The sequence below is a fragment of the Corvus cornix genome, chromosome 1A (genome assembly GCF_000738735.6).
Source record: "Corvus cornix cornix isolate S_Up_H32 chromosome 1A, ASM73873v5, whole genome shotgun sequence".
NCBI lineage: Eukaryota > Metazoa > Chordata > Aves > Passeriformes > Corvidae > Corvus > Corvus cornix.
In genome coordinates this window covers 12,210,610-12,229,938 of record NC_047057.1, presented here as the reverse complement: position 1 = coordinate 12,229,938, position 19,329 = coordinate 12,210,610, and the positions used below count along the sequence as shown (strand labels likewise).

Here is a 19,329-nt window from a genome sequence, read left to right as displayed (position 1 = left end):
TTCTGAAGAGATACAAGAAAAATCTTTGAGGTGGTGGGTAGGATACAAACTGAATGGGTTTAACAGCAAGAAATTCAAGGTCATGTACTTGAGAGTAAATAAGCATTTCTTCTGGATTGTCTTTTAGAGACTAAAGGAAGTTTTGTCCGTCTTGATGACTGAACCACCGATATGATGAAGCTTTGAAAAAGTGAATGGAGTCACTTGTTTAAATCTGTAAATCACATAGATTTGCCTTGAGTGAAACGAAATCAAGGTCCTGGAGACTCAACACAAAATAATGAAATAATACTTATGTGACAGAAACATAAAAAATCCCAAACTAATATGGGGCAAAGAAAGACATCAAATGCAAACATTCATAAAAGAAACTGCAAAGCAGGCTGGGTCACTGTGTTTTTGACCCATGGCATCCTGCACAGCCACCTACGTGTGTGTCACCAAAGGGAGGGGCACAGGGTGCTGTCTGTGGAGCAGCGCTGAGGCTGTGGCTGGGTCTGTTGGTGCCTCTGTTAATATCAAAAACGTTTTGACTGTCTTCATAATGTAGTTTAAAAGTAGAGTTGGATTGCTTTAATATGAGATAAAGGTAAAATAACTAGCTGAAGCACTTAGTAATGAGTGTTTTAACTGCAGGCTGGAAGGCTCTAAGTAGTCTGGAGGGGTGTGCCTCCTGTTGTATTTTTTTCATGCATTAAAAGCCTTGTACAAAACATAATTCAGTATCAAAACCTGATTGTTTTGTACAAGCATTCAGAAAAATGTTGATTTATTTTTAATAATTTTTATAAAAACAATTTTGATCAATTGCTCTCTTAAATATGTATTGTTGTAACGTTCTATGGTTATCTTTCTATATGAGCTTTTTAAACGAGGCTGACATATGAGCTTACTCTGGCTATAATTTTCATAGAAATAATTTTGAGCAGGTTTTTTTATGCTCACATAATTTGTACTAGGGTCATTGAATTTAACTCCAGGAGAGTATTGCACAGTCATTTTGACTGAAATGTATTTTGTAAATGGCATCGGGTGTTCCAAAGTGCCTTGTTGCATAGCAGAGGTTTTACCGTGTGCCCGAATGTGACTCCTGGCAGTGGTAGGTTTTGAGCAAGTGCGCTGGCTTTGAGAGTCATGGGATGATGGTGCTGCAAAGCACCATTCATGTGATTGTGAAAGAATATAGTATCCTTGTCTGGTGGTGCGAGTATCGAAAGTTCTTTGTTTCTTGATAGGTTTGACGTTCAAAATCTGTGTGTGACAGTAAGCCAGACTGAAGAGTTAATGTTACATCTTGGGCAAGATAATTGAATATTATAAACTGTGGAGATGAAAAAAACCACACAGATCATCTAGTATATTTCTGCCAGTTTGAAATTGTTCCTCCTTTCATTAATATTTTTCAGTCCAGTTTAAAATGCACACTTGGTGAAATTTCAATCATATCTCTGAGGAAACAGCTTCCTCCCCACCCCAAATAACCAGCATCATTTTCTCTGTTTAGTTTTATCCTATGGATTTGAGGTATGTCCCACACTTTGTCCAGACTCTTTCCTGTGATAGTCTGTCATTGCTTATCCAAACTAACCATGTGTTTCCCTGTGTCATGGGTTCTCATTCTGCTCATGTTTTATACCTCAGTGAATATTTCCTGGCTTCTAGTGGTGTCCTTGGGAAGAGCTCAGCCTTTCTCAGCAGACAGCCCTTGCTTCTGGAATCCTTCTCACTTCCACACAGCCATGTGTTCACAAAGCCAGTCTTTGTGTCTGTTTGGGGAATTATGCAAGGCCCATCTGTTAGTCCAGGCTGATAGGAAAAAGCTGCCTTGAAGGATGGCTCGTGGGTTGCTTATTTTTTCCAGAGGTTTCAATATCTGTGTTTGACCAATGAATCTCCAGAAGCAGTCTGAGTGGTCATTTCCTTCTGGGAACAATTGTCTGCTGTGTTTTTATGATTATTTTCACCTTGGATCCAAGATTTCAGCAGCAGGTTTCTCACACAAATATATTTCAAAGCAAGTTCCATCATCATTTATTTTTAAACATACCAGTGAAACCTGTTTCTCTACATCTTTCAGATCAGTAAGGGGGTTTTTTTCAGATTTTCTTGTTATTCCTGTAGAAAATTTCATTTAATTATTAAATTTTGCTAGTATTAAATCATCACCAATTTAAGTAATTTTACAAATAATTCTAGAATATTTCTTCCAACTGTAATTTCTTTTGTTCAAAAGATTCTCAATAAATGTTCTTTCTTCTATCACCCACACAGTTTTTCTGGCTTGTTTCTAGTCTGTTCATGCCAGATGTTTTCTTCTCAAGCTTTTGTGATAATGAAATGGAGCCACTGTACCCATGATATTTAAAAAAAAAAAAAGTTAAATCTTTCAAAAGCGGTGGTGTATTTTTGGCTAAGAAGTACAATTAGTTTGGTATTGCATACATATTTTTCCCATCTGTGTTTCAAACTTTTGATGTGTCTTAATTTAAGAACATATTGCCTCCAAAGTTTACAACACCTGAACTTTTGAAGTAGTAATTGTTTTTCAGTGCTTAAGTTATAGGTGGCACCTAAAACTTAAAGAGTTAACAGGACAGGAACATTGGTGAATTTTATAATTTTGCTACAGATACAGCCTTAAACCCAGTTCATTCCATTATATTCTGCTTTACCTGGTGAATGCCTTAGGTGGGCACAGAGAGAGACTGTATGATTGCAATTTTATGCAAAATAGCTCAGCTTCAGAAACAGAGAACAAGTTAGGTTTGGAGATGATTTAACACCGTACATGGCTTTTTCTTCCTTCTTCCTTTGCCCCCACCCCAGTTAGCTGTCAGACATTCAGCAGAGGTGCTCAAGCCTGTTGCGTCAGAAGGGATTTGGACCTTCTGTGTCACTTCTGAACCGTTTGGTGAAGACAGTCATCTTTTATTTATTTGGTCTAGGTTCAGCACAGAATATTAGAGGAGCTTAATAATTCCCCATCTACCACAGTTCAGTCTTTTCAAACAAGGCAATTTATTGCACAAAATAGGTGTCTTGTCCATTTCTGTGGCTGACTCAGCAGCAGAACCCTCCTGCTATATTGTATAAAGCAAGAAAAAATGAAGAAGTCTTTGCTTGGGGGTGACAGAATTCCCTTGCTGGTTTTGATTCTCCCTGAACCCACTGAAAAAGCTGTGCAAACAAAGCTCCAGGCTGCTGCCCCCTCAGCAGGCAGGCTTTTGGACTTATCCTTGGGAGATCTCTGGCTTTCTCCATATACAAGCTAGGCATCTGTAACTACTGCATGTTAAATTCTACTCCAAATACTAACAAGTTAGGTATTTTAGCTTCTAACATTTCGCTGTCTGTAGGAAAGCTGGCCCCTACTTAGTCCCCTTAGATTATATGTTCTTTGTCTCTACTGAGCCTCTTTGGAGATAAGACTGTTTCTTGCCTACATGCGTTGAAAATGGCAGTTCTCTCTACAGCTGTCTTTTTAAGTGGTCTCAGGGTCAGGACTTGGTTGTTTCAGCACTTACTTCCCTGTGATGACATTTATTAAACTAAAGTATTGTGAAAGAAGTAAGTAAAAGGTTGCAGTTTCCTAAATAAGTTTGTTACTCTGATGATCAATAGTTTCATTTATCTTGTAATATTCTATATTGAGTCTTTAGAGTTAATGTCTTGAGTCAAGAACATTAATGAAACTTTGTGTCCACTCTGATGCTAGTTCAGATTTCTTGAGTCAGCCTTTAGTAAGGAGTTTTACATTGCTGACCTCATGTTACACACAGAGCATTTGGTGCTAGTCGGAAAAGAAAATGCAGTATTTGTTGAAGTATTGCTGGAGCATTTGTAATGCAGCAGCAAGGTCACTTTTACATCCCACATAAAACTGATATGGGTCCAGCTCCAAACTGTGCAGACGTTTGCTGTGGTCAAGAGAAACTTTAACGAATGCTCCTGCTGTTCCTTCATTTGGTGATTTCTGAATGCGAGACCAGCTGTAAGTATGTAGTGCAGAAGTGATTTGCCAGTATTGATGCACCAGGTGCAATTGTTACAGCAGGTTCCATAATGCTTATTCACTGACTGAATATGGACTTTGTTGAATGAAGAAAGGAGAAAAATGTGCTTTCAAGCTCATGAGTATTTTAAGAATATAAAAACCTAACAAATTTGAGGTTTATCTCAGTCCAGTGATATGTGCAAAGTGATTAATGAACTGGAATTTGAGCCATTTGCCATATACGGAATTAAATTTTCTTAAATTTTGTCAATGCTAGAATTTGATAAATAATGTAATTTACATATCTGCATTAAGTAAATGGAATTTGTCTTTGGGACTATGTGTAGGCCAGCATTCCTTAGTCAAACTCCAAAGACTTTGCAGAATTATGGCATCCAAACTATTGTTGTCTCATGCCATATGAAAGAAAGTTAAGTGCAGGCTGTTAAAAAAATTGCCTCATTCTTGGGTACCATATTTTTTTCTATTCTCCACAGGTAGGCGTCATTTTTATATATTATATTATTCCTACCTCCTACAAGCACTGTCACAGATTGAAAACCAAGTGTACTTTCAGCAAAGAGCAGGGTTATTACTGAGTTAGGATTATTTTTTTAATTGATACTGGCAAGAACTTGCTGATGCTTTTTATAGAAATGTGCTTCCTTGAACATTTGAACTGTCACTTTTCTTTCCTGATACACTTATTCTTGAGAAATTCCTTACTGTCCTATTATCATTACTCAGAAGTAGGTCATGGCTGGCTGGCTCTTTGAAAATGAGACCTGTGGCCAGATACCAGTTTGTCACAGAATGTAGCCTCGTTGCCCTGCATTGTCAGTGGCATCTATTGCAAAGGCCAGGGAAAAAAATTCTGCTTTTACCTCTTTCTTTCCGTGGTATCTGGGAGGAGATAAGGAGACAATGGAATCACTATGGTGTCTCTTCCTGAATCAGAATGTTTTCAGTGGTGACACCCCACGACTGCACTTCAGTGGTACTGCAGCCATCACTGGAAGAACAAAGACAGTGAAAAAGTATGCTGGTACGTTGCTATTTTGGTAAAATAATCAATGGCTCTGTCAAGACACTGTATGTGTGTTTGTAGGCAAATTTCTCTCAACTCAGGCCCTGCTCTTTTCAAGCATACAATCTTCCAGCCTTTTCTTTCCAACCTTCAAATTCTGTTTTATCTGGAGTAGAGTGATACATCCATCTGTTCAAAATGTGGTATGATCTGGCACAGGAATATCCAACTTTGAGTGGGAAAGTTCAAAAGGTGATCTTCAGGGATAAAGGCAAGAAAATCTTAGTCCTTCCTGATTATCAGGCAGAGATTTGGAAAATGCTTAACTCATGCCTATTATACCTGTTCCTCTGATAAAAACTGCAGGATAACTTTTGATAGGAAGGATGAAGGGTTTAGCCTGTGTCTCTTACTGCTACTGCTGAAAATGTAATGGCAAGATGTATGTACATTCCTGGGTTTTCTAGCTGCAGAACTATGTGGAAGTGAACAATGAGCAAGTAGGAGTGACTTTCCAGAGAAAAATGGGAATTATGCCAAATGTAAAAAAAAAAAAAAATGCAAGAAATTGGCCACTTCTGTTCATGTTAACAAAAATTACTAACATCACTCTTGTCCATAGATCACCTCTCTTGTGACACTGCAGCTGTTATCCATGGTTGGCCAGAATGACCAGCTTGATGGACCCCGATACAAATGTACTGTATCTCTGGACTTCATCAGAGCTATTGCCCGGTGAGCCTGTTAGAGTTCATTTACTATTGCATGTGCTGACTTGAAAGAGACTTCAAACCAAGTATTTGCTCAGTCTATAGCTCTTTGCAGACCAGAATAGAAAACCTGTGGATGTTTCCTAAGAATGACTGAATAAGTCATGTTATTTATGAGAAATGTTGTACCCAAGGTAAGTATAGTCCATTCCTGTTTTGAAAAAGATTTATCTTACAGTGGCAGTATGTGTTACAGTAACATACTGTCTTTGTGCTTAATAAAGGTCAGGGGCTTCATGTGAAAATGGTGCTCTAAAATGTCAGTCCATTTCATTACCAAAAAGCACATTTATGGTATTTGAATCTGAAATTATGTTTGGTTCTTAACAGTGTTGTGCATGATATAGAAACTACATAGGTTATAAGAATTCTTGCACATAGACTATCTTGTGTGATCTGTGATTGATACAAGCTAATTCAGTAAGTGGGTGTAGGTATGTCAGCATCTTTGTTTATCCAGAGCCTTCAGTTGTGAAGTCTGAGAACAATTCCAGATCTATCAGGAGAGATGGCAATAATTTGCAGACAGAAATACAGGCAATATAAAGGCAACAATCAGGCCTATGTCTTGTATTTTATCGAATGCCACCAGCATTACCTCATACCTGTTGCTGCTACCTTATTAGCAAGTCTTGGATAAACAGTCAATAACCAGAACAGAGCCCAGAAATGACGTGTATCAAAGAGGAGAAACGTTCTCAAGGCTGACTTTGCTCTGTAACGTGAGACTGTAGAGGAACCTGAGGTGTAGACTGTATTCCATAATCTCAGTGCACACGTTGCTCTCCTGAGCTAACAAGTGTCCAGTAGCCTTGTCAGTAAATGCAACAGATACACTAATTTCAATTTTCAGTTGAACAGGCCATAGAATGAAACTTTGGCTCAGGTCTGGCCGGACCACACTGCCAGGACCTCCACAGCTTTGCTATGTCAGTTTGCTGTTCCCAGCAGTAAAGTCACTTGTGAGTGATGCCCTGAAAAAGCTCCCCCTGGAACCAAGTACAGCAGACCATCTGCTCAGCAACATGGATCGTTGTGTATACAGTTATACATTGGATGTATCCTTGAATTGGGATACTTGAAATGACAGCCCTTGCAACTTTGACATCCTTAGAAGTTTCAATGATTCCATTAAAGTTGCTGGAAGGTAGAGACGGCCAGAAAACGGGATCAAAACTTGTGTTATGCAGCTCACGCTTACTGGAGAAAGTAGTTGTCAGAGACACTGTCGTTGCGAACCTCAGTGCATGGTATAGTGTTTTGGCTTGCTTTCCTTTAGGTCTGATGTGTGTGTATGTGTATATGTATGTATGTATTTACACATACATGTATCCAAACTGATTTTTCCTACACATTATGAGGAAGAAAGCAGTTCTTTTTTTCTCCTCCTCCAAGTAGTTTGCAGGTGTTTATTTGCTGCCTAAATAGGGCTATTTAAATGACCTGATAGATTTTAAAGTTGGCCTGCTCTGCTTTTCTCCTGTTTCTCCTTTTTTTAAAATCTTGCTTTGTTCATTTGTTACAATTTTTATTAAAATACATTTTTCAGCCCACAGTATTTATTTAATCTTAAAGGAGGATGATCCGTAAAAAGACAAGGTTTCATGAACTCACAATAAATGAGCTTCTCTCTTCTCTGGATGGGGCTACGAGCTATAGGATGAGGGCCTGATCTTCTGTGCTTTAAGAAATTTCATTTTCTATCTGTGCAGTAGTCTTGGTTGTATTTGTCACAGAGGAGGAACTACTTTGGAATTTCAGCCAAAATACATATCAAATAAGCAGCCCATCTTCTGATTCTTCTTTCTCTGTTAACTGCAATAGTACTAAAATAAGTTTGTTAGTCACTAAAATCTTCAGATACCTCAGCCTTGTTACCATCTCAGCCTTGTTACTCCAGCATATTTCCTAATGGAAGGCTGAGGAGTGCAAAGAATGGGCCAGAAAAGGATGCTCTTTCCCTCCCCACCCCCATTCAAGCTGTTCAGATTGTCATTTCATTTTCTGTGTTTTTTAAGCAAAAGTAAAGTTTGCATTGAAAAAAAAAGCCACCTGTTTTTGGAAAAGAGTAAAAAACTTATGTCTCTTCCTGGTAGCTTTTAATGTGGTAACTGCTGAAGTGCACAATCTTTATTACTGCAGAACTTAATGTGCGGCTCTATTCTGGGCATATATTCAGTCACTGTGGAAATATTTCCATGTTTTTTACCACATAGTAGTTAAACATTTAGCTGAAGGTAAAGTTCAATGTTTCTTTGTTAGAAATAATTTCTGTTTTAAGAACTTCAAATCTAAGTTCATACATTTTTCTCTAGCCGAAGTAGGGCTCTCTTAGTGTTTATTGAATGTAATGGATCTTTTCAGAGTCTATAATAAACCCAGTTGTTATGACAGAACAATTCTGTTTCATTTAGTTGATAAGGTCAGCATTTGTTAGTGTGTATGATTTTGTTTCTGTGGAAAGCCTTGTAATTAAAGCACTTTTTTTGAGTGACACAATGTCATGCAAGTCTAACAGGGGCAGTTAGTGTCTTTAAATTTGTCACTGGATTATTAAATAGACTCCAACACAGTATTTTCTGTTATGCGTATTGGGGATTTCTAAACTTTTTCTCTGTCCAATACAATGTTTTATAAAAACTTTTTGAAAAGTGGGTTACAGGATGATGCATGAACAGAGAATATTAAATTATTGTAGTCCAGCAAATAAGAATTCAGCTAGCTAATCTCACTTAGTATTGTTAGCAGTTATTTTTGCATCACTAAATACTTTAAAAAACACCCTTTTAATTTTATACTTGTCATTATATGCAGTAATTTGCATTATTTATTCAAACAGTAAACCCTAAAGTCTGAGTGTTAGATTGTATAGAAGAATGAGTTTAGAGACAAAAAAATAATTACATGTTTTATTCTACTGCTATTTCATTTTGCATGCCATTAAAGTACAAAAGTGTACATTTAAAATCTTCTATCCCATTGAGTGGCATTCTTGGATTTTTCAAATTTAGCTCTGAACATAGGTCAACTACGGTCAAGACTGAAAGAATGCGGACTGCAAATGAGTACAGATGAAGGAGTTTCATAGTACATGCTAAAACAGGTGGTTTGAAGATGAACAAAACCACTAATAGCATAAAAGGTTGTTGCTTTGCATCACCAAGTAGAACATCAAGTTTGCCATATGAAAATCTTATTAATATTGATATATTTTTACTGTTTAATTACGGAATAAGAGTCTTCCTTTCTTTACTAGGAAGTTGCTACATTTCTTTTCTAGAATTTTACGAAGTTTAAATAATCAGAAGAGAGGTACTGTAAATAATGAGAGAAATTAAAAATTCATTAATCCTTGCTTGCATTTCTTTTGGGGAATCGCTTGATTTTGATTGTACAGAATGTCCCGCATGTGCTGTCTCCAAACAGGTTAAAGTCTTAGCACTGTTAAGAAGATTGCTCTAATATACTGTGTTTTTGTTTATAGGACCGTGAACTTCGACATAATAAAGTACTTGTACGATTTCTTGTGAAAACAAGCTTCACAGCCATATGGACACTGTGACAATGACTAAGGCAAGCTGTGTTCATCTCTCTACTTAGCTAGCCAGAAAGAAGAGTATTTTGGCTCTTTTGGATTTGTCCAAACAGGTGCTGGCCCAGCATGGAACCCGATGAAAATACTCTGATTGGTCTGGGTGGATCTGAGCAGAGGACTATTTACCAGGGACCCTGGAGTATTTGGAAGCAATGTGTTAATTATAAACAGCAGGGTTTGAGCACAATCTGTTCTACTCTTAATGATGTTATCTTAACACTGAAATTGCCTGAAACCCATTTACTTAGGACTGCATTTTGCTCTATGAACTCTCCCCAGTGCTTTGAACATGGCAGCAGCCGTTGTTTGTATGCCCAGTCTTTTCACTTCCTCTCCACAGGAATCTTTGCAATTGCCTGCCAAAGCAGCTTTTCCTGAGGCCACCATTTTAAGACAGTGGAGTAGCAAAGTATAATAAACATAAGAACATATTTAAAAATCAAGCTGGTACAAATTCTTCTTTCTCCTCAGTAGTATGTAGGCAGTGTTACCCTGTTATATGGAGATCACGATGATAGGAAACTCCCAATTAGTCACCATACTGTCTTTTTCAGACCATTCATAAATGTTGACTATGAATCTATTTTTACAAAGCTCTATTTTAAAAAAAAAAAATATTCTTAAAGTTTTACCCCTTTCTCAAACTTGAAATGTTTTATTTTTGCTTTAACATTTTATGGTCCTTTTATGCTCATCCAGTTACATGAAGTGCTAATTATAGTGCTGTGTGGAATTAATGTACTTTTAAGATACACACCATGTAATGGCTTTTGTAACAGCCTCTGTCCTGAAGAGGAGGATGGCACAGCTGCCTTTTCATCAGAAAGGGAGAAATTCAACAGGTGACAGGGTTTTTCTGCAGCAGTTCCCCAAAAGAGGTGGAATAGTGAATAACCAATGTGATATTGTAACATAAAACTTTATCCTTGGAAATACCTGATAGAATACACTACAGTTGCAGCTTACCAGTAGAAGATTCTCAACTTTTGGAGCTTTAAAATCCCCTAATCCAGTTGAAGGTTATTATCTTCATGAATCTGAAGATTTCTGTAACCCTCATGAAAACTCCGGGTCCCACAGCCTGTTACTCAGATGTTTTACTCTTGAGTGCTCCCCTTTGACTGTTTGACAGTAAAAGACGATGCCAGGTCCTAAGTTGAACATTATGTTTTTTTCAAGGAAAAATCATTAGTCTTTCCCCCTGGCTCTTATATTAGAAATGGTCAAATACCCTGAGCATGTGTAGTCTTTACTCTTTTTTGTTTCTCTTTTTTTTTTCCTTTATTTGTTTTTATGTTTTCTTTTTTTGTTGTTTTCTTTTTTTCCCCCCCCAATTGTGGATACGTAGCCATACTTCTGGATTCAGACCCAAGTGACAAAAGTATCCTTCTGGCCAAGCTCTGGCTTCCTTCCTCAGGGGAGTGTGAAAGGGCAGCGATGAGTCATCTCCGTGATCTGTTTTCCTTCCTACCGCTGAGCTGGATCAAACCCTGCACCTGTCCATGAGGTGGCAACATTTGTCACACTTACTGAAGTGCTTGGATGTAAACACATAGCCTGTTTCAAAAATGTTTACTACCTGCTTTTGTTTTTACTTATAAAAATGCCCATAATGTGAACTTTGGGCTAAACTTTACAGTGCCCTTCTATCCTGGAGCTAGTGCTGGGCTGAGCTCAGCTCTCATGGATCTCCTGTATGACTGCCTGGGGCTGCAGTCTGTAGTGGAAATAAGTTTTGAGGTATTCATATGTGAACTAGTCCATGTGAAACAGTAGCAGTAGATCATAGGGGTTTTGTAATTTTTGATCTGGATAAGAATTTGATACATGAAATGTGATGGGACTGATAATGATTTGTTAAGTACTACAATACTTGAGTCACAAAACTTCGTTTTCAACAACCCAAATCATTCCCACCAAATAGACCAGACCCTCAAAACCCTTCAGCTCCAAATTTGGAGCACAAATTAGACATAAAATAAGGGTCCTAGAAATTAAGCAGTGAGAAAACTTGGTGTTGCTGATACTTTTTTAATCTAATTTCTTCTATACTAGCCTTATGTATTGGTGATTATTTCCAGTGTAAATCCAAAGAATAAGGATACTAAGTTTGTGGAATGTGGTTAATTTGACTGAAATGAGGTTAACTAGAGAAGGAGCAGTTAACTGAGGATCCATTAGACAGAACCACTCTCCTTACTTTGAAGACACTTTTTTTGACCTTTCTGAAAGACTCTTATCAGTGAAATAAAATTTAAAGCTGAATCAGCAGAGTATGAGAATGAACAAGGTGACTGAAGTGCAGATGATTGATGTAGGCTATAACTACGCTGATGATGAATAGTAGGATTTATTCTGACAAACTAGAAATATTTCTATATAGCCATGTCAATGAGTTTATAAATTACTGCTGAGTTTCTTACTAGATGCCTTAGCAATATTCTGTTCTGAGACCCCATTTTCATGGATGAGGTGTGGCCTCCTTCAGCCTCCCCAGGCCAGGATTTCACCTCTTCTACAGGTGGTTTTAAGAACTGTGCAAACAAGGTAGAGCAAGACAGTTTAATCAGAAATCCTTCAGTACCTTAGTGCTGCAGTATATATTTTTAAAAATACCCAATTTTTTTCATAATTCCCAAATCACAAAGCGTTATAGTATTGTAAACATTACAGACTTACAGTGCTTGTCTCCAGTGGCTGATCTAGACATTACCAGGAGCTGGGGCTTGTTCTTACAAGGAGAAAGTAATGGAAAAAGAAATGAAGCTATCATCAGTTGTGAAGAGATTAGTGCCCTTGAACAGCTCTGACTTCATCAACAGCTGCATTTTCATGCACATAACATGGAGATTTTATTTTCTAAAAAGGCTTGCAAGGCTGCATCCAGATGTAATACAGTAGTCGATTCACTCTTCTTGGACAGTGATTTGTCTTACTCTGGTTCTCACAGAACCTGCTGCTTCTACTGTAACAATTCCTGTAGCTGTTGGCTCTCATTTGGGGTGAATTAAAGAAATACGTTTTTTTATTTCAGTACCTTTTGAGTTCTGATGCTTCTATACACTATGTAAAAATACATTCATTCTTGCCATTGGTGAAATTGTTCCAATATCCACCAAGTACCATTTTGACAAGATCATTCAGGTACTGTTTTCCTCTCATAACTGGAACTGCCAGCCATGCCAGGAGAATAGTGTGGAAGACTGGATTTCCAGCAAGAATATAGAAGATACTACATGTCTGTGACCTCTGAGCAAAATGTACCCAGTTAAGTATCTCAGGAGTAGATATTCCCTCTGCGCCTGTACTGGCAGAGATGGCAGTGAAGAGTGAGAAATGGCACGTTCTTGAGGGCTGCCTGGAGGCTGGCATACTGTGTGTTCTGGTCAGCCCAGACAGTTGAGGAACAGAAGATATACTGCATCCAGAAGTGAATCCTGCCGGAGGTGAAGTAACTTCTCCAGTTTTCTCAATGACAGGATGGCATAACTTACAAAAGAGCCTTATCATTGCTGGTAAATATGTATTGGGATAAAGATACAGCTTGATTAGCAAGTCTAATCATAGACAATACAAAATTTTTATGTGTTTGTAGATACTGGAATGGCTCCACTAGAAAATTGAATGGGAGATTAATAGCAAAAACTGTGTTTTTTATCTCAGCTTCTCTATGACATCTTTTTCTATGAACAGCCTGATTTGAATAAACTGTACAATACTCAGAGGAGGGTAACTTCTTGATTCTTTATTTTTGTGCATGTTTATTTAAACCATTTAAAGGATAAATCTGAAAACAACACAGAAATTTTGTGTATGCCAGCAGAGTTGAAACTGCAGAAGTACAATCCTTATTATGACTGTATTCATGTTTTCCTGAAAACTTGTCTTTAAAAAGCCACAGCACAATGGCAGTGTCTGTGCAAAACAAAAAATTGAAAAATATCATCATACTGCTTGTTACTGGACATTAGCAATATATCAGTCATGTATTTGGATAGCCCAGTCTCCACGCAGGTGTCTGAAGCTCAGAAGTATGGTGTTAAAGTAAGACCAACGCTGTCAAGCAGCCCATGGATGGAGGTGTTTTCATGCTGCTGAGCAAGTGAATGTCTGACTGTAAGCAGGGAGTCTTAGAGTGAGAACATGATGTCCGAAGTACCACAGGCAGACTGAATGTTTGAAGTGTTCTAGTGTGTTGTACTCCTCCTCTGCCGGTGACCACTCCATTTTTCTAAAGCAGCAGAAGTATCCCTAACTATTTCTTTCATTTGGTTCAAACTACATTTGGTAATAAATCATTTCCATTGGTGTGTTGCAGTTGCCAAAAAGGCTTTGCTCTACAGCTCTTCCAAGGGAGTTAGCACCACCAGGGAGCAAAGTACTGAAAGAAAATACATGTTCACTGCCTACCGTTTGGGTAGGCATCTGGGCAACTCCAGTAGGGAAACAGGCTGGGCTTTCCTCTGAGATGAAGTTGTGGATAAACTTGCCCTTTTGACACATTTGATGTTTTGAAATATCCAGAACTCTACCAGACTTCTGTATTCCTCTCTGTTCTTCCTCTACCCTCCCACTACAATTCCATGTTATTTTTTGAAATGGTTCTTGCAGAGATCCGCACCAGAAGCACAGCCAGCTCCTGGGCTTGACATCTCCCTGGGGATCCCCCACAAGTGAGCAGAGCAGGAAGGCTGCTGTGGGCTGTCTGTCCCCCCATGTTGCAGCTGTGCTTTTTTCAACTAACCTGTTGCCACATACTGCCTTCTGTCCTGCCAGGACTTGTTTGAATATTTGGAGAGGGATCTGTTGTGTACTTGAGGGCAGGTGTTCGGCTTCAGCGAGGTCCTTTTCCAAAACCTGGTGCAGTGTGTTGAACCATGAATGCTGTATTGTCATCTTGTACTCAGTGTTCATATTTCATATTTGTTCAGTTTTGATTAAATGCTGATGAAAAGCCCATGTCAGTGTTGGACTGATGTAGTAAATGTGATTTTTCTTAAGCAGCACAGCAGAGGTGCAGCTTTGCCTAAATTCATTCAGCGCATATGTTCCATTTTCCTGGCACATACAGGTTTTCTACAGAACAGCATTTCTCATATGCAAATAGTTTCTTTTCTGCATGTGATTCTTGTTCAGGAAAATATGTGCTGCACATTATTTCATGTACTTTGTTCAGATAGTTGAGCAGAGGAATAAAACAGGGCTGGGAGGGCTGGGAAATAGAGCTGTGCTAGCAGGCTTTCCTGGAGCTTATGCCTTGGTAGTTTAGCAGCTGAGCACTTCCTGTGTCTTCACGTAGGTAATGAGAGTTCTCACATAGGCACCTCCTAAATACCGAATCAGAATAGTTCTGAAGAGAGAATAGCCAAGTGTAACATAAATAACCTCTCATTAAGACAGCCTTGCCAGATGAGGGAGCATGTTTCTACAAAATCCAGCAAAGGAAGAACATACCTGAGAGATGGTGATGGAGAGCAAAGTTGTTTACAGCTCTCACGGCAAAAGCCTTGGTTATATTCGTGCTGTTTGCATTGATTCTCTTTAGTTAAAGAGTTTTTACAGTATTTATGGTGATGCTGTTTCTCCCTCTACCCCATTTCTATCAGTACAGTCCCAGCTGCTGTTTTTTCTTCCTCTGCCATTGCACCCAGTGCACTGAGAGTTCCCACCTGTGCCAGCAGTTTGTGTGGGGAAGCAAGTGCCCTGCTCTGTGATGCCCTGGATGCCAGCCCTGGTGTTGCTATCCTAGGGCAACTCAACATCTCAGGCTTGGGATGGCAACAGCAGAAAGTGGTTGTTTCATCTTGCAGGGTATAGGAACTTCAGCAACAGCCCTGAAAAAGAAAGACATGATGTGAATAAGCAAAAACATCTACGAGGGAGGCAAATTATGTTATTTGTGTGCAATTACAGCAGTTCCTGGATTCCAGCTGCATGGCTGAATGAATACCCATCCCATTTCCTTACATTTACATTTTCTATGCTGTTTTTGATTATTTCTTAAGGATGCAAGTCATTAGAAAAAACAAATAGCTGGGAGTCCTGCTCAAACTTCTGGGAACAGTGTCATGCTGAGATTTGGGAATTTCAGAGAAAATAAGAAGAACAACCAAAGACAAGTACACGATTTCTCCAGTGATGTAAACAAACCTGTAGCTCCTGCCTCCTGGGGATGGGAGCTTCCTCTCTGTCAGCATGGGCTCTTTCCCTTGACTGAGCCTGGGGTTGGGGTATGTGCAAGAACCTTAAATAGCTTCTTCAGTGCTGCTCTTCAAGCAAAGATAAAACATATCTGGAGCTATCAGTAAAGAGATGTGTTTATGTATCCTGAGTGTGTTGCCTTTTAATGGCTTGGAATCCTTTACAAAAATCTTACCTAATGTCAAGAGTGCAGGAGGGGGTTTTTTTGGTTGATTATAGGAAAAGCAAATCTGATAGTTGGGCAAATAGTCACAGTTACTTTCTTCAAAGTAATTTGTCTTCAGCAATACCTCTGTTATGCACCATCCACAGTTTCTTCTTTTAAGTCAGACTGCTGAAGAGACTGAAGCTGATCCCTCTGATTCATTTGGGATCTATTTGCAGAAATAAGTAATCTCATTCCTAAAATAAAAAGTGGGGAAACAGGGGATTAGACTGAAAATTCAAACTGCTCTTTATTGGGTAGCCTTCACACTGTGGGAGTCAGAAATCCTGATTTCAGAATGCTACATAAATATGTGGCTGGTTTATATTTTCCTCAGATGGTACAACTTCATGAATTTTTGGTGTGGAAGGCAATTAAATGTGTGATCGTGGGCAGCTGTTTTCCATCAGTAGCTAAAGAATAGCTCATCCATCAGAAAAGACAGCACTGTCTTTGCATGTTCACAGCCAGAGATGTGGAGATAGTGGAGGAAGTCAGGTGATGCTGCTGTTTCCTTCTCAATTTCCCTTCCTGGGAAAGCGAGGATGGTGAAAGAGCACAGTAAGTTCATGAATATCGAATGGTACTCTCGATAAGACATGGATCACCACATATTTCTGATGATCTAAGGTCTGTGACTACAGGCTGCCTTTAGAGCTGTTGGATTCTCTTTGGGGATGTCATCTTTGATGCTCCTCAAAATACCAAACCAGTCAGAGGAGAGGACATCTTTTCCTGCCTTTGTGCCAAGATGCTGCTGTTGTACTTTTCAGCTGAGAGGGACAAGAAGTTTGGAGCAGAAGACCTGGGTGCACGTTTGGGTACAGAGATCTAGAAAGGTTACATGGATCACTGTGTGGAACAGATCTACTCCTCATTCAGCTTGTTTAAATCACAGAAGAGAACCACTCTCAACAGGGATTGAGATAATCATTTTTATTGTTTGTGTCAAACAGTCCTCACTCATTAAAAACTGGAATTTCTTTCTGCATGAAATGAGTAAGTCAGTGTAGGCTGCTTACCCAGTTCCAACTCCGGCTGCTGAGAAAGTAATTCTTTTATTTTTAGCAGGTTAAGGAACATCATTTTTATGCTAACCTTTTTTTCTTTTGAATTCTTTTCTACAGATGCCTTCCAGAAATCTTTGGATGTTCGATATGTTACTATAGATATATAGTAAAATTTTGACAGCTTTCTTATTGCTCAAAACTTGCGGTTCCCTGCAGAGACCTTTTCTTCACTGTAGCCTTATTGCCAGGTTGTCAGAACATTAATTAAACTAGAAGAATAAGGCATTGCATGTCATTTCCTATACTGGATGCCTTCATGTCAGGGACATATCTCCATGGTAAGAACCTGTATATAAACAAAAAATAAGCCTGGCAACAGTACAAAAGCTCATGCAGACTTGTAAGTGAGAAACATGGCAAAAGAAAATACAGCATTTAAAGCAAAGTTTTTCTAGGGAAAATGAAGAGCGCTGAATAATGCAGTCATTAAGAACAAATGTGTTGATTTTTTCTGGCTACTTGGAGTATTTCAATGCTACTTTTAATCTCCATATTTTAGGTATTCATTGGTTCAAATCTAAAAAAGTGTCTTATTCTAAACCCCCCCCATTTATTATAGGTAGACTTAACATTCCTTAGCAGGATTACAGATTCTCTGTACAAGCACATAAAATCATGTATAGTAAAACTTTATTCCGTATAAACTGCTAACAATTTGCATACATTTCACTTTGCTGCATGGATCAAAATGTCTTCATATACTATACATCATATCTCAATTTGATATGCATTTACTCTTCTGTTGAGAAGCCAAAAAATACAGCACACATGTTGGTGTTTTTCCTGCAATAAAATGAGTGGATGCTCAAACTATAATTGCAATCCACTGTTTGCTAACCCTGCAGGCAGAGCCACAGCACTACAGAAAAATGAGTATTTTTCTTTTTTTTTTTCCTCATATTTTCAGGGCTGTGGGTTTTTGTGACTCTTCACAAAATAAATTTGATCATTTGCTGCCAAACTGAAAGAAAAAAAAAAATTTTTCTAGAGCTGAAAGGAAAAAATTGTGCTTTAGGGATTACAAGATGAAGGGGATAAAACTGTCTGGAGGATAAAACTGCCGTGGGTACACAGGGGTCTTCCTTTTCTTCTTGCCATGCATGGAACAGTTCCTGAGGGATTACATACAAAGATTGTCCATGACAGGGAACACTGCAACTGTTTGTACCGGGCTGTGCCGCTGAGGCTTGGGGCAAGCAGAGGGACATCCATCATTTACAGACTTGGTCATGGGCCTGGCCAAGAGCACAGGAGTGAAAACTTCTGTGCCACTGGAAGAGGACCTGGAGTGCACTGGTTGTGTCTTCCTTCTCAGCCAAACACAAGAGCACTGCCAGTCTCTCAACATGTTACTTGAAACATTTTTAAGCTTGAAAAGTGCTTGCTGTTGTGAGGACCCTCGATTAGTTCCATGTATGTGCTTTGGGCTGGAGCTGTGTGGCTGCTCTCCATAGCAGCCTTCACTCCTCTAGGAGCTCCATGTCCAAGGTAGGCAGTGTGGACAGAGGTTTTGGTGTCTCTGGGGTGACTGTATTGTTGTAGACAGGTAGATGGAGTGGCTGTAGCAGCATATGTAGTGTTTCCCCTTTTCTTGGTGTCTTCATAGAATCACAGAATATACTGAGTTGGAAGGGACCCGTCAGGATCATTGAGTCCAACTCCCAGCCCTGCATAGGACACCACAAGAGTCCCACCATGTGCCTGAGAGCATTTTCCAAGCACCTTGAACTCTGTCAAGCTTGATGCTGTGACCACTTCCCTGGGGAGCCTCTTCCAGTGCCTGACCACCCTGTCTGGTGAAAAACTTTTTCCTGTTAGCCAACCTAAACCTCCCCTGACACAACTTCAGGCCATTCCCTTGGGTTCTGTCACTGGTCACAAGAATGAAGAGATCAGTGTCTGCCCCTCCTCTTCCCCTCACGAGGAAGTTGTAACTGCAATGAGGTCTCCCCTCAGTCTGCTCCAGGCTGAACAGACCAAGTGACCTCAGCTGCTCCTCATACAGCTTCCCCTTCTTGCCTGACTGTCACTGGTATTCCGAGTGCGTGTGCAGCAGCACAGCATGGGTGCCAGTCTTGGAGTTACACCTCAGCAGAGCAGTTTCACACTTGTGCTACTTCGATCCTGCACAAACCCTTCCCAATAAGGGAATATTGCCTGGCTGGCTGCTTGCTGGGGAGTCAGTGTCCAGGTGTTTTACATCTCAGGCAGCCTACAAAGCTGTACCTGTGAGCCCAGCAGTGACTCAAGCATGTCCTGAGGATTTGGAGCCAGCCCTGCAGGGGTGGGTGAGAGGTCTCCTCCTTCAGCTCAAAGTGTCACCCCTTCAGACAGTCTGGGGTAGTCAGGAACTCAATTTAGTGCTGGGCACTCCAGGCACACCCAGGGGAAGTTAAAGTTCTACGGTGCTGGACCTCCTCTTAAGTGTCAGAGTGATGCCATAAGCCTTGTGCTTAGAAGAGGCAGA

General features: G+C 39.5%; 1 protein-coding gene across 4 annotated transcripts in view; it reads left to right on the top strand.

Moving 5' to 3' along the window:
• Window positions 1-14,358, top strand: part of ORC5 (origin recognition complex subunit 5) — a 68,815-nt gene extending 54,457 nt beyond the window's left edge. For 2 of the 4 annotated variants that reach the window (XM_019283653.3, XM_010395646.4), the window contains 2 exons: window positions 5,644-5,756; window positions 9,276-13,119. In XM_019283653.3, the coding sequence (XP_019139198.1) occupies window positions 5,644-5,756; window positions 9,276-9,321 (159 nt within the window). In that variant the 3' untranslated portion in view covers window positions 9,322-13,119. Of the gene's footprint in view, window positions 1-5,643; window positions 5,757-9,275 lie in introns of those variants that run through there. The other 2 variants (XM_010395647.4, XR_002044660.2) reach the window with 2 other exon arrangements.
• Window positions 14,359-19,329: the final 4,971 nt, after the last annotated feature.